Below are 16,169 nucleotides of genomic sequence, written 5' to 3' on the forward strand. Positions count from 1 at the left end.
GCGGGAGGATCACCTGAGGTTGGGAGTTCAAGACCAGCCTGACCAACATGGAGAAATCCCGTCTCTACTAAAAATACAAAATTAGCCGAGCATGGTGGCACATGCCTGTAATCCCAGCTACTAGGGAGGCTGAGCCAGGAGGATCGCTTGAACCTGGGAGGCGGAGGTTGCGGTGAGCCGAGATCGCGCTATTGTACTCCAGCCTGGGCAACAAGAGCGAAACTCCATCTCAGAAAAAAAAAAAAAAAAAAAAGATAACATGATTGCAACCCAGAAAAAGAATGTTTAAGTATACAAGCTAACAATGTACTGAAATAATCTTCCTACTTTAGTAACACTAATTTAAAAACAACACACACACTTCTAAATTTTCATTAGCATATATACCATGGCACTTAAGTACAAAACATTTTCAGAATTATGTGAACAAATTATAAAACTACACTGAGTGATGTCAGCAAGATAAAGGAACAAGAATCCCCAAACTCTCCAGTCACCACAGTGAAATGATTTTAACAACAATTCATGGACTAATTGCCTCGGGGATAAATCCAGAAAACAGTTACGAGGTTTCTACACCTCAGGCTGACATAAAGCAAACAGTATAGAAGCTCTGAAGGAAAATTTGAAGCATCCACTTGACAGAGATCCAGCCCCTACCATGCAGTAGGGTAATAGAAAAGAAACCTACAACTCCCAAGATCATCTAGGGGATGGAAAGGAGCAGAATATCTGTCCAACATCCTGACTTTTCAGATGACCAACTGATGGGCTGGTTTCTCTCTTCCTGAATATAAGCACTGACAAGAACAAGGTGAAAGGTTAGGGGCCACTGAGAAAAAGGATGATTTACATAAACCAGTGTGTGCAGTAACACAGACAAACGCTAAGTGAATATCTAGTACTACAGCTTACTGTAGCACCAAAGTCTGCAATATCAAAGACAGACAACAGGGGAGCTTCTGGGTAGAAACTAGCAAACGTTTTCAATGAAGAGATGACAAGCAAAGGCCCAGAGAGGACAAAATCCCCAGCCAGAAAAGGTGTGGAAGGTCTCCACAATCTAGTTGAGTTGACTCCAGAGTGTCCTCCCTGAACAAAGCAACCACCAAAAACTGGGGAGGCAGATGATTTTTAAAATAGGGAAGTGCCAAAAGAAGATAATAAAACTTACAAAGAAATAGGAAAATACGGTCCATAAAAAGAAACCAATTAAGTCTCTACAAACCTACACTAAAGAAATGGTGATTTAAATCTTGGCTTTGAAGAACTAAAAGGAAATGGGGATCACCCTCAGTATATGCAGGGGATTGGTTCCAAGATTCCCTAAGGGGACCAAAATCTATGGATACTGAAGTCCCTTATATAAAAAGGCATAGTATTTGCATATAACCTACCTATATCTTCCCATATGATTTAAATCATCTCTACATTACTTACAATAGCTAATACAATGTAAATGCTACGTAAGTAGTTGTTATACTGCATTGTTTAGGAAATAATGACAAGAAAAAAAGGACCGTACGTGTTCAACACAGATGAAACCATCCATTTTTTTCTGGCTATTTGTAGTTCATAGTTGGCTCCATCTATGGCTGCACAAGCCATGAATACAGAGGGCTGACTATATGTGAATTACCAAAGAATTTGAAATAGCAGCCACAAGAATGCTCAATGAGTTAAAAGATAGCACACACAGACAAGCTCACGAAATCAGGAAAACTATATGAACTATGCATGCAAAGAAGAATATCAACAGAAATAGAAGCTATAAAGAAAAATCAAGAAATTCTAAGGCTGGGCACCGTGGCTCACGCCTGTAATTCCAACACTCTGGGAGGCCAAGATGGGGGAATTGCTTAAGCCCAGGAGTTCTGAGATCAGCCAGGGCAACATGGCAAAATCCCATCTCTACAAAGGGTACAAAAATTAGGCAGGTGTGATGGTGCATGCCTGTAGTACCAGCTACTCAGGAGGCTGAAGTGGGAGGTTCATTTGAACCTGGGAGGCAGAGGATACAGTGATCCAAGATCGTGCCACTGCACTCCAGCCTGGGAAAGAGTGAAACCCTGCCTGAAAACAAAACAAAAGAAAGAAAAAAAGTCGAGTTAAAAATACAATAACTGAGTTGAAAAATTCGCTAGATGAATTCAACAGCTGACTTAATGAGGCAGAAGAAGGAATTGGTGAACTCAAAGGCGATTTTGACAGGGAGGAAAACAAAAACTATAAAAAATAAAGAAAAATAAAGAGAGTCTAAAGGGCTCATGGGGAAACCATCAAGCACCAAGAACGTATGTATCCTGAAAGCCCAATAAATAATGTGAATATAGCTAACATTACTAAACTGTAAGCAAACAAACAAGCTTTACTGAAAGACATAATAAAGATATGATCACTGACTGACAAACTCAATTCTTATAGGAAGAAGTGATGGTGACAAGACCTGCAACTGTAAAAATTCACGGCCATTCAAACACAAACAAAATATGTGGGAATTTAATAAAATGTGACTGTTGTATAAAAAAAGAACCAACAAAATTTTGGAAAGAAAATGGAGGGGTTTGCCAATCTTCATATGAACCTATTATGACATTTATAATCTGAAACTTTAAAAGCAATCAAATATAATCTACAAAAAGATATACACAAAAATTCAAATTAAAGATTCAATCAAAAAAAATTCATGCAAAGAAAATGTAAGCAAGAAACATGAGATTTTAAAGAAACTTCATATTTTATAATCACACCGTGAGCCAGGCCTTCCAGAAGATAAAACAAACATTTATTTATTTTTGCTTTTGTGGTATACCATCCTAAAAGAAGCAATCATTCTTTGAACTGCCATTAAAGTAACCCTCAGACACTTGTGGTGAAGACAGCATGCACAGAGGAAGCCACAGTGACATTCTTTGCAAAAGTGAAAAATTGTAAAAGATCCATATGTCTTCATTTAGAAATTGCTCCAAAGAGGATGCAAAATATGCTATTAGTGTTTATTAACATAAAAACATGTATATTTCAGGCCGGGCACGGTGGCTGACACCTGTAATCCCAGCACTTTGGGAGGCTGAGGCGGGCAGATCACTAGTCAGGAGATCGAGACCATCCTGGTTAACACGGTGAAACCCCATCTCAACTAAAAATACAAAAAATTCGCTGGGCGCAGTGGTGGGCGCCTGTAGTCCCAGCTACTCGGGAGGCTGAGGCAGGAGAATGGTGTGAACCCGGGAGGCGGAGTTTGCAGTGAGCCGAGATCGCGTCACTGCACTCCAGCCTGGGCGACAGAGCAAGACTCCGTCTCAAAAAAAAAAAAAAAATGTACATTTCAAAAACTTGCAAAATACAGCAGAACATTCACTGAAGAACTGTTTTCTAAAATCTCATAATGACGTGTAAATGCATCTTGACACCTCTCACTGACTCTTGCCACAGAACTTACAACAGTAGCTCCTCAATGAAACATGAGGCATGGTGGAGAATGTGACAGGGAAAAGGAACCTGGGTTCCTCCGGGTGGGTAATTGAAAGAGTGATTGCCTCTTCTAGGATGGTGCATTTCCTATTTTGGTGAATCTGGCAAGATTCCCCACTACCCCAAGTTCAAGGGTGCCCCCTCCCACCAATGACACATGACATGTCCCACTCTTTAAAAAAAAAAAAAAAATACTACTATGTTCTTTTTTCTCTTTGAGGATCTAAAAAAATAAAAATTCTTTGTATTTCCATTTTCCAATTCCTTGGACTGTGAGGACATTTCATTATTTTGTGGAAATCAAAATAAAATAATTTTCATTTTATGCTCAATTTTCTTTTACTGCATTCTAGGAGCTATTTCATGTTCTGTAGTTAAAAGTTTTTAAATATATATGCCTTGATGTTCTTTTTTTAGGTTATGAAGTGTGTTCTTGATGCCCTGTTTTTTACTTGTTTGCTTACAAATTTTATTGTGTATATTTAAGGTACACAATATAGCAAGGTATAGATAGTAAAAACCTCACGACAGTTTAACAAATTAGTATATCCGTATCTCATAGTTACCTTTTTTTTTTTTTTTTTGCTTTTGTGGCAAAAACAGCTAAAATCTCATTTAGCATAAATTTCACATATAATAACATGTTATTCCCTACCATCCTTATGTGGTGTCACCTTCTTAATGTCTAAATTCCATCTCTGCTTGGACTTTTACCACAAAACAAATATATATATCATGTGATGTTTAAAATAAATGTAATATTTAATAATAATTGGTGGAATGACAGAATTTGGCTCCATCTTCTCTGACATCAAAAAAGTTTGGCTCTTACATCTGAGCAAAATTATAACCGTTTTACAAAAAACAACTGCCGGTAAGAGTCCCAGCAGGAACACCGCATTCTCTGTGGGATGGATATGCTGAGAATGGCTAAATTAATCTGACATTCAGGTTGATTTCATATTTTAAAATCAATGATGGAATAAAACAACCTCTATCACTGATGTCTGTACCTAGTTTTCCATTCCATTCCCGGTCATTAAGATTGTGGAGTTAGAAAGAGTGACTGATTCATTATAGCTTCAAATGTGGTATAAAATCAGGCAGAAAAGATCTCCCCTTAAAGGCATCTTTTCAAGAATTTATGAGGTATTTTTGCATATTAACATGTGACTTCCACATACAGCTTCTCTACTCCTGGTCTACTGAGAGCTGACAGTGCATTCAGATGTTGCCCCTAAACAATCTCTGCTGCCCAAAAGCTGACACCACAGAACTCACACCCTGTCTCCATCCATGTCTGGGTGTGAGCCCTTCCCAGGACCATGCCCAGTGGAGCCTCTTCCCAAGCTCATGTCACTGAGTCACTGTGAGATCTGGAATCTAAGTGCAGATGAGAGGGACTGAAGGAAGGCATGGGTGAGTGCGAGCAAATGTGTCAGGCAGGATACTTCAGACTCAGAGAAGATTTGCAGCTCCAATGCCCTGCATTTCAAAAAGGGAGGAGACAGAACAATCCACCAAGATTATCACTTTACCTGAGGAAGAGCCATCCTTGGCTCCTTTTCTTTCTTCTTTCTCTCCTGGGCCTCTCTCTCAGTCAATATAATTAATTCTTTAAAAGTCAAATCTGAAAGTCAAAAATATGTTGTTTAATCCTTGGAAACAACACATTCCTTTCTGTGCCACAACCATGCCCACAGGGAAGGCCTCAGCATGTGGAGAGACAGCCCAGTGCACCAGGGGGATGCAAGCATAATAAACTCCTACACAAAGACCAAGTAAGTTTTTCACCCTTTTCTTCAGAACTTGTTCCCCTCCCAGAGAAGCCCCCACACACCCTGCAACAGTGGGGAGCTGGGCTGGACTATGCTTTCCTTCAGGACACAGACCCATCCCTGATCAAACCCCATACAGAGCACAGCCCCCTCACCTCCCTGTGGATCACAGGCTGAGCTCAGCTCTCAGAATCAGAAGACACAAAGGCTGGATGCTCAATGCTGGATACAAATTAGAATCAATTTGGGTACCTTAAACAATATGGAGGTTGAGTCCATCCTACCTACTGGAAGTGGAATCTATGGTAAAAGGGCACAAAACGTGTATTTGCAAACTGCCTCAGCACGCTAATGTGAAGCCAGGGTTGAGCACATCTTAAAGGGGGCAAGACTAGCACAGCCCCATCCTCCCAGCTCTGCTCTCCCCTTGGGGCTTCATTGTTACCAGTTTGTAGACAGTAGAACACAATGGACCAGAAACACAGAGACACATAATATGCACCAGGGGTGGGGTGAGGGTGTGGCTGGAGTGTTAAATGGTGAGAGGAGGGTGAGGCACAGAAGTCCCAATGGAGAAGGTGATATCAGAACAAAGACCTCAAGAAGGAAGGATGTTTGCACCTGCAGCTGAGGGGCCAGACAGCCCAGGTAGAGGCCCTGAGGCAGGAGCAACCTCAGCCCAGGGAACAGGAAAGAGGCCTGTGTGGCTGGAGCAGAGGGAGCAGGAAGGACACAGGGAGGAGATGAGGTCAGAGAGGTTCTGGGGAGCAGATTAGATAGAGACGAGGTATTCAAACATTTTTCTCCCACAGCTCACAGTAATTTCAGAAACTATGCATTTCCTCACCCTTTTTAAGTAAACATAACTTTTCTTTATCACATGAATTAAAGCACTTATTTTTAATGTCATGTTTTCTCTGTTTCAAATATATGCTGACATGTAAAGCTAAAGCCAGGAAGTACAGGGTCACCATCAACTGAGATGTGCAGGAGCGCAGGGGAATGTACTTGGTGAGTTCAGGCAATCACTTTTGGTGGAGATACCTGTTAGATGGCTGAGCAAAGAGAGGAGAGGACAAAAGGACACAGAATTCTAGAGTTCAGGGGACAGGTCTGCAGGGGACATGGAGACGTGTAGGTGGGTAGGTGGGTGATATGGATCAGCTCTGTGTCCCTGGCCCAAATCTCACACTAAATTGTAATCCCCACTGTTACTGGTGGGGCCTGGTGGGAGGTGGATGGATCATGGGGGTGGATTTGTGTTGAATGGTTTCGCACCACCCCTTGGTGCTGTTCTTATCATAGTGAGTTCTCACATCTGGTTGTTTAAAAGCATGTAGCGCCTCCCCCCTCACTCTCTCTTGCTCCTGCTCCCGCCATGTGAGACGCCTGTTCCTCCTTCACCTGCCACGACTGGAATCTTCTTGCAGCCTCCCCAGAAGCAGATGTCGCTATGCTTCCTGTGCAGCCTGCAGAACTGTGAGCCAATTAAACCTGTTTTCTTCATAAATTACCCAGTCTCCAGTATTTCATTATAGCAATTCAAGAATGGACTAATACAGTGGGGTTTAAATTCATAAGATGAGATGATGAGGAAAGACAGTGGGTGTGGACAGAAACAAGAAGAGGTTCAAGGACTAAGCCATGAGTCATTCCCACATTGGGAAACATTCAGAGTCAGGACACAGCAGCAGAGGAAAGTGTGAAATGGTCAGGGAGGTGACAAGAAAATCAAATAGCTCCTGACAGGCAAAGAAAGAGTAAAGCAGGAAATGAAATACATTGGATTTAGAAATGGGGAGGTCACTGGTGACTCTGAAAAATAAAGTTATCAGTGGAATGGTGGATATGAAAGTTTCATCCAATGCATTCAAGACACAATCGGAGGCAACAAGTGAAGACAGAGACTCTGAACAAGATTGTATTGTATTATGCTCTTAAATGAAGCACAGAAGAGGGGTACTCACTACAGGCAGAAACACAGTTAATGGTATGTTTTGTTTTAATTAGGGCACAGTGGAAGGAAACTAGAGGCTTTCGGGTCTGTGTGTGTGCATGCATTTAATGGGCAATACACCACCATCAGTAAACACTGTTTAAAGTAATTCTGTAGAAGTAAAAATGAATGACACAGTTAAACAAATTTTATGGAAGCCCAAAGTATTTTTGTTGTTTTCTTTTTAACTTATATTTTAAGTTCAGGGGTACATGTGCAGGACGTGCAGGCTGGTTACATAGGTAAATGGGTCATGGGGATGTGTTGTACACATTATTTCATCATCCGGGTATTAAGCCTAGTATTCATAAGTTATTTTTCCTGATCATCTCCCTCCTCCCACCTTCCACTCTCAGGTAGATCCCAGTGTGTGTTGTTTCCCTCTATGTGTCCATGTGTTCTCATCATTTACCTCCCACTTGTAAGTGAGAACATGCAGTATTTGGTTTTCTGTTCCCGTGTTAGTTTGCTAAGGATAATGGCCTCCAGCTCCATCCATGTCCTGGGAAAGGATATGATCTCATTGTTTTTTATGGGAAGGCTGTTGTTTTGGACTAGCCTCCCGAACTACCAGACCAAGCCAGAATGAAGTCTCTTGTGCTGAGTGCCACATTATCAAACTGAACCTTGAAATGGGCCAGGTTTAGGGGAAAAAAAACTCCAAAAAATAAACAGAGAGGCCGGGCGCGGTGGCTCACACTTGTAATCCCGGCACTTTGGGAGGCCGAGGTGGGCGAATCACCTGAGGTCAGGAGATTGAGACCAGCCTGGCCAACGTGGTGAAACCCCGTCTCTACTAAAAATACAAAAATTAGCTGGGCATGGTGGTCCATGCCTGTAATGACCCCACCCCCGAATACTGGCACCACTATCTACTAAAACAGATGTCTTCAATGATGCACACATGCCCCAATGAGACCCCAACATCTTCCAAGGAAACTCTCCATATTGACATTTAGATATTCCAAAATGCATCTATAACCATCTTAACGTGCAGCCCAAAATACTCCAAAAAAAAAAAAAACAAAGGTAGCCCCCTAAATGATCTCTGTGATTTTCCAGATAATACTTCGGTAAGTTGCATGATTCCTGCACTCCCAAAAGACCCGGCAGAAGTCACCATGAAAAATGCTTATGGCAGTACAGCTCTGGGTTCCACGCTCTCAAGACCAACGAACCAACTCTCCAGCTGCCCAACCTCCCTGTGGACTCAACTTAGGCCTTGCTTCTCACTTCAGTTGACGATAGAACAATATGAGTTTGGATTGTATGGGTCCATTTATAAAAGAATTTACTTCAATAAACATCTGAAAAATATTTTGAAGACTTGCAACAATTTGAAAAAACTCACAGATGAAACATGTACCCTAATTAAGAAAAAGGTATGCCAGAAATGCATAAAATATATGTAAATATTAGTCTATTTTATCACTTAGTACCATAAAACACACACAAATCTATTCTAAGTTAAAATGTACCAAATTTATATAAACACCTCTAGACTGTATATGGTTCCATCTACAGTCAAAATAAATGTAAAAAAATGTAAAGACGCAGTATTCAATCATAACTGCATTAATGAACTGTAGTACATACTGAACTTCTATAATAATTTCATAGCCACCTCCCATTGCTGTTGTGGTGAGCTCAAGTACCTGCTTAATGTGCCCCGTGATGTTACTCATCTCCATGTGAACTGTTAATCTCTCTAGTAAATTGCAGACCGCAGTAAAAATTGATCTCTGTGGTTCTGGCACATTTTTCATTGTTTGGTGCAATACGATAAACTCTGAATAACAACACAGGACCCATCTGAAGTGCCACTAGTGATGCTGGAAGTGCTCCCAAGAAGCAGAGAAAAGTCATGACATTACAAGAACATGTTGAATTGCTTAATAAGTACCATAGATTGAGGTGTGCAATTCAGTTGCCCGCCATTTAAGATAAATTAATCTGGTGTAAGGACCACTGTTAAAAGAGAAAATTCATGAAGCTGTCACTGCAGCTACACCAGTAGGCACGAAAACAATGTACTTTTTGCTAAATACCTTTTTTTATCTCATATTGAAAATGCAGCTTTATACAGGTGCAAAATCACTATAATGAAGGCATACCTGTAGACTCTAAAATGATTTGAGAAAAAGGGAAGTTATTTTATGACAACTTTAGGAAGGTAAAGGATCTAAAGCTGGAGAGTTTGATGCCAGCAAAATATGGACTGATAATTTAAGAAGTTTGGCTTAAAAAACGTCAAGATAACAGAAGCAGCCACTCCAACCAAGAGGCAGTAGATGGGGTCCCAAATGCTATGAAGAAAATCATTAATGAGCCAGGCATGATTGCTCACCCCTGTAATCCCAGCACTGTGGAAGGCCAAGGTGGGCAGGTCACTAGAGCCCAGGAGTTCCAGACCAGACTGGGCAACATGGCAAAACCCCGAGTCTACTAAAAAATACAAAAAAAAACAGCCGGGCATGGTGACACACGCTTGTAGTTTCAGCTACTCGGGAGGCTGAGGTGAGAGGATGCCTTCAGCCCGGGAGGCGGACATTACGGTGAGCCGAGGTCATGTCACTGCACTCCAGCCTGAGCAACTGAGCAAAAAATAAAGAAACTGTGGCATTCCAAAATGATCCATGCACCCTCACAACCACTCATAATCCCACTTCCAAGTGCTTCTGCCAGACCTAAGAAATTCCTTTCCGAGAGTTCCACATACCCCTTGCTCTTATAACCACACTTGGGACAGGTGCACACACCATACCATGGCTCATCTGAAGGCCCACCCTTGCTTTCTGGAGCCTTCTATGGACTCCCCTCCATTTTCCCCCATTTTTCTACCTCTCCTCCATGCATGCATGAACAAACTAGGCTAAAAGGTACAGGATCTCTGGGCACATGCAACACAGCAGGAATGTACACAAACTGCAAACTGAAGGACCCTGGGCCTTCAGTATGAAGACCACAAAGTTGGGCCTGCTGAGAAAATTGCCAGCAAGTGCTGACAATATTAAATCTAGTTTAAAGGCAGCTGGGCATTGGCTAGATTAAGTTCGGTGAGGATGTCTCAGAAGAGGGGCCCTAAATCTTTCTATACGCTAAAGACAAAATATCTGAAGAAAGAAATAAAGAAAACAGTCCCATTTGTAATAGCATCAAAAGGAATAAAATACTTAGGAATAGATTTAACCAGTGAAGTAAAAGATCTGTACACTGAAAACTCTTAAAACACTGATAAAAGATATTGAAGAGGCCAGGAAAGTGGCTCATGCCTGTAATCCCAGTGCTTTGGGAGGCTGAGGTGGGAGGATTGCTTGAGGTCAGGAGTTTGAGACCAGCCTGGGCAACATAGTGAGACTCTTTCTCTACAAAGAAAAGAAATTAGCCAGGTATGGTGGTGCAAACCTGTAGTCTTAGCCCTTCAGCCAGGTATGGTGGTACATACCTGCAGTCTTAGCTACCTGGGAGCCTGAGGCAGGAGGGTTGCCTGAGCCCAGGAGTTCAAACCTGCAGTGAGGTATGATCGCCTCACTGCATGCCAGCACTCCAGCTTGAATAACAATGTGAGGCTGGTCTCTGAAAGAAAGAAAGAAAGAAAGAAAGAAAGAAAGAAAGAAAGAAAGAAAGAAAGAGAAAGAAAGGACTGTAGAGAGCAAAAAGCCAGAGGGTCATGACCAACTCAGCGTTCCACTGAAGGCTGTATGATTAAACAGCAAACTGTTTATCATGAATGCAGGATGTGGGCAAACTCACATCTGCCCTGCCACCAGAAGGTATGCTGAGTGCAATTACTCCCTGGCGCCATGCTCCTTGAGGTTATCTACTGGAACATCTGGAGGCTACTGTTCAGAGAATGCAGTCGTGCAAGCCTGCACCAAGTCAAGCAGCTGACTGACAACCACCCACTTCTCTTCATACTCAATAAATATGAAGGGCTCTAAAAGCTCAGGACTCTTGTTCACTAGAAGCAAGGAGCCCCTGACCCGTTCTTCCAAATATACTCTTTTGTCTTTGTCTTTATTCCTGTGTTTGTTCCCCTTTGTTCAGTCCAACGGGGATTGGGGCTGCAACAAAGGATAAAAAAAAACTGAAGAACACACAAAGAAATGGAAAGCTATCCCATGTTCATGGAGTGTAAGAATATTTTAAAATTATTAAAATGTCCATACTACCAAAAGTCATCTGCAAATTCAGCACAATCCCTATCAACACTCCAATGCTATTTTTCACAGATAAAAACAAAACAAAAAAACCCCTAAAACTTTTATACAACCACAAAAAACTCCAAAGAGCCAAAGCAGTGTTGAAAAAGAACATGCTAGGGTGTCATACTTTCTGATTTCAAACTATATTATAAAGGTACAGCAATCCTAACAGTATAATACTGGCATAAAAACACACAGAGAACAATCAAACACAAGACAGCCCAGAAATAAACATGCACATATACAACTAGCCTTTGACAAGGGCACCAAGAATACACAATGAGGAAAGGACAGTCTCATCAATAAATCCTGTCGGGAAAACTGTATATTCACATTCAAAAGAATATGAAACTGGACCCTTATCTCACACTATATGCAAAGATAAACTCAAAATGGATTAAAGATTTAAATATATGATCTAAAACTGTAAAACCCCAGAAAATAGAAAAAAAGCTCCTTGACATTGATCTTGGCAATGATTTTTTTGGATATGACACCAAAAGCCCAGGCAACAAATGGTGGGACTACATCAAACTAAAAAGTGGGACTATGTCCAACTAAAAAGTTTGGCCAGGTGCAGTGGCTCATGCCTGTAATCCCAGCACTTTGGGAGGCCAAGACAGGCAGAGCACTTGAGGTCAGGAGTTCGAGACCAGCCTGGCCAAAATGGTGAGACCCTGTCTCTACTAAAAAATTAGCTGGGAGTGGTGGTGCAACCTGTAATACCAGCTACTAGGGGGGCTGAGGCAGGAGAATCATATGAACTCGGAAGGCACACATTGCAGTGAACTGAGATTGCGCCACCACACTCTAGCCTGGGCAACAGAGTGAGACTCCATGTTGGGGGTGGGGTGGGGGAGGGGCAAAGCTCCTGCACACCAAAGCAAACAATGAACTAAATGAAAAAGCAATTTGTAAGATGGAAGTATGTATCTGCAAACCATATATTTAATAAGTGGTTAATATCCAAAATATATAAAAACTCCTACAATTCTACAGCAAAATACCCCAAATAATCTCAATAAAAATGGGCAAAGGACCTGAACATTTTCCAAATAAGACATACAAATGACCAACAGGTATATAATAAGGTGCTCAAGATCACTAATCATCAGAGGAATGCTAATCAAAACCACCATAAGCTATCACCTCATACCTCTTATGAAGGCTATTTTAAATAGGCAAGAGATAACAGGTGTTAGCAATGATATGGAGAAAAATGAGCTCTTGTACACTGCTGCTGGGAGTGCACATCAGTACAGCCATTATGAAAAACACTGTGGACATTCTTCAAAATATTAAAAATAGAAAAACAATGCAATCCAGCAATCCCATTTCTGGGTATATATCCAAAGGAAATAAATGAAACCAGTATCTTGAGAGACATCTAGGCCAGGCATAGTAGTTCATGGCTGTAATCCCAGCGCTGTGAGAAGCTGAGGCGACAAGATCACTTGACACCAGTAGTTAGAGACCATGCTGGACAACATAGCAGAGACCATGTATCTGCTGAAAAAACAGAGACAAAAACATAGCAGAGACCATGTATCTGCTGAAAAAACATAGACAAAAACAAAAAAACGGCTGGGTGTGGCGGCTCACGCCTGTAATCCTAACACTTTGGGAGGCCAAGGCGGGCAGATCACGAGGTCAGGAGTTCAAGACCAGCCTGGCCAACATGGTGAAACCCCGTCTCTACTAAAAACACAAAAAGCTGGGCGTGGTGGCGGGTGCCTGTAATATCAGCTACTCGGGAGGCTGAGGCAGGAGAATCATTTGAACCTAGGAAGTGGAGGTTGTAGTGAGCTGAGATTGCACCATTGCACTCCAGCCTGGACAATAGGGTGAGGCTCTGTCTCAAAAAAAAAACAAAACCTTACAAAATATCTGTCCCCCATGATCACTACAGTATTATTCATAACAGCCAAGATATGGAAACAACCCAAGTGCCCATCCATGAATAAATAAATATGTGTGTATATAGACAGATATACAGAGTGTTTGTATGTACATATATATAATGGAATATTATCCAACCATAAAAAGAAGAAAATCCTGCTATTTGCAACAATATGGATGAACCTGGAAGACATTACGCTAGGTGAAATAAGACAGACACTAAAAGCCAATTACTGTATGACCTCACAAGTAGAATCTAAAAAAGTCCAATTCATAGTAACAGGGTAGAACAGTTGTTGCCACAGGCTGCTGGGGGGTGAAAATGGAAAATGTTGGTTAAAGGGTACAAACTTTCTGTTATAAAATGAAGAAGTTCTGAGGAAGCTAATGTACACCATGGTGACTATACTATATTGGACACTTTAACAGTTTGGAAAGTTTTTGAAAAATCTAATAAATTATGGGGTGAAAGTTTAAAAAATGATGGCACTTAATATTCAGAAATGAATGAGATCAGCTGATTATTGGATGCCACCAAATCTTATTTCTGGAGTTAGCAACTATAGGAAAGAAGCAATTGAATAAAATGTATCTCAAGCTTCCAAAATAACAATGAATTAACTGTAAAGCAACTACAAAGAAAAAAGTAAATTCATTACAAAAAAAACAAGACTTTCAATGCTTCTGCGAAGACATACCTTGTAGGCCTAGTGTGGTGGCTCACATCTGTAATTCCAGTGCATTGAGAGGCTGAGGTGGAAAGACTGCTTGAGGCCAGGAAGTAGAAGCTGCAGTGAGCCGAGATCATGCCACTGCTCTCCAGCCTAGGCGGCAGAGAGAGACCATGTCCCCCCCCCCCAAAACAAACAAAACAGAACAAAGCCACAAAAAACACCAAAGACATATCTTGTAGTGACAGTCAGTCATTTCTTGCCCCATTTCTCCCCTCCTTTATCCTCTACTCCATCATTGGGAAGAAGAGAGTTACCACAAATAACTGGATCAAGTCATTGCCCTCTGGCTAAATAGGAATTCCAAATATCTTTTGATACAAATACATACAAAATGCACAAGGCTTATAGAAAAAACTTTGGTGATTTTCATCCTCATGAGTACAACTTAAACATATTTCAAATCAGAGTATAAAGCCACAAATCAATATATTACAACCACCATCCATATCCAATCAACTGTCACGCATCTGGATGGGGTCCTCTCCCGCTTTCTTCACGGCTATGTGTTTCCCTCTCTCATTCTGCGCGTCTTTTTTTTCTCCTTTTCTGTTTTGCACCCCTTTCTTTATTCCCTCTTTTATGTCTGTTCTGCCCAATGCTCTGCAACTTACTTCACCTCTCGTAGCTCTTTCTCCCCAATCTTTCTGATTGTCCCCAATCTCCACGTATTTCTGCCTCTTTTTCCCCATCTGAGCTCCCTCTCTGCTCTCCTTGTTAAAATTCCCTCTTCCCTGTTACACCTCCTTTGTTCCCACTCTCTAGCACCCCCAATTTCCTAGGCTTCCTCCCTGCTGTGGTTCTCCCTCTACTCTGCTTGTCACCCACTGCCCTCTCTCCCTCTTTCAGTCCCAGCACCACGTGGCTCTGTCAGCCGCGGCTCCAACTCTTTCACCTTCTCCCCACTGTCTGTCCGTCTGCAGTGCCTCCTCCTTTGCCGCCCCACTCTATTTTGCTGCCCTTCATCTCTCTGAAGGTCCCCTTTTTTTCTAAATTTCTCTGTGTGCTTTTCTCCCCCTGCTACTTTTTCCATCCGTTCTCTTTCACTCTTGCTCTCTTTGCAAGTCCCTAAAGTATCATCCATTTTGCCGTGTATTTATGGGTCTCCCTCATTCTTTTCTCCTCAGTTTTTCCTTTTGCTCCGTCGTTCCCCGTCTTTTCCTCTCCTGATCCCTCTCACCCGCACATTCGGGAGGAAAGGGGAGGAATAGGATGCCCACCTCCCGGAAGAGCACATTTTCCAGTGGAGTAAAATTTGGGAAGGAAGAACACTGGGTGTCACAAGACAGACTCAGGCAACCTGTCCCAACGGGGAGTCAAGAAAAGCAGTGGCTGTGAAGGGGAAGCCTGGGGAGCGGAAGGACCCGGCGTGAGGACGACACAAGGTGGCGCGGAGAACGATGTCTCACGACAGGGAGGGTCTGCAGAATCCCAGGACGTGGGAGGAGAAGCGGCTCCTTCAGGAGCCGGAGAGTGGGCGCTCCCCTCCAGGGGCAGACGAGGGAGGAGCTCGGGGATCGCGAAGGGCGCTAATCCACATCCCGAATGAGGACTCGACTTGGCGCGGGGCCCAAGCAGAGGGTTTTAAGCAGGAACACGACCTGAATGGGGTTGTCTACATGGTCCTAAGGAAGAAAGGCAGAGAGCAAGGAACAGCCTCAGAGAGATTTTAAACCGAAAGGGAAGCAATTCTCCTACCTACTTGGGACGAAGGGGCTGTTGCGGGTATTTTAAGGTCCGTAGCGATCCCCAGGTCACGGGTATGGAGAACCGAGGACTGCGAAGTGCACGTTTAATCAAGGTAGACGAAGAGAAGCAAACGTTTAATCCAGGTAGACTGAAACACACGCATAGCGACGTGGCCTTTCCCCAGCGCGATCTGCTTCCGGGTGTGCAGGAAACTGGGCGCGGAAAGAAAAACTGGGCGGCCTGGGGGCGGGGCCTAGGCGGGGCGCGACTAGGAAAGGGCTGGGCGGAAAGACTGGCCTGACTTGGGAGTGGCCCGAAAGGGTGGTGGGAGGCCCAGGGCGGTAGGGGGCGTGACTAGGTGGGGCTTGGCTGGGCCGAAAACTGGGATGAAGCGGGG

General features: G+C 42.6%; 1 protein-coding gene across 5 annotated transcripts in view; it reads right to left on the reverse strand.

Moving 5' to 3' along the window:
- Window positions 1–16,169, reverse strand: part of ZNF841 (zinc finger protein 841) — a 31,015-nt gene extending 14,846 nt beyond the window's left edge. For 2 of the 5 annotated variants that reach the window (XM_034945420.3, XM_063600562.1), the window contains exons 1-2: window positions 14,051–16,168; window positions 5,013–5,104 (exon numbers count right to left, since the gene is read on the reverse strand). Coding sequence is in view for 4 of the 5 variants with exons in the window: in XM_063600562.1 (XP_063456632.1) it covers window positions 5,013–5,027 (15 nt within the window). In the remaining variant the exon portion in view is untranslated. Of the gene's footprint in view, window positions 1–5,012; window positions 5,105–14,050 lie in introns of all 5 variants that reach the window. The other 3 variants (XM_034945419.3, XM_034945417.3, XM_055103808.2) reach the window with 3 other exon arrangements.

The sequence above is a fragment of the Pan paniscus genome, chromosome 20, assembly GCF_029289425.2.
Source record: "Pan paniscus chromosome 20, NHGRI_mPanPan1-v2.0_pri, whole genome shotgun sequence".
Taxonomy (NCBI): Eukaryota; Metazoa; Chordata; class Mammalia; order Primates; family Hominidae; genus Pan; species Pan paniscus.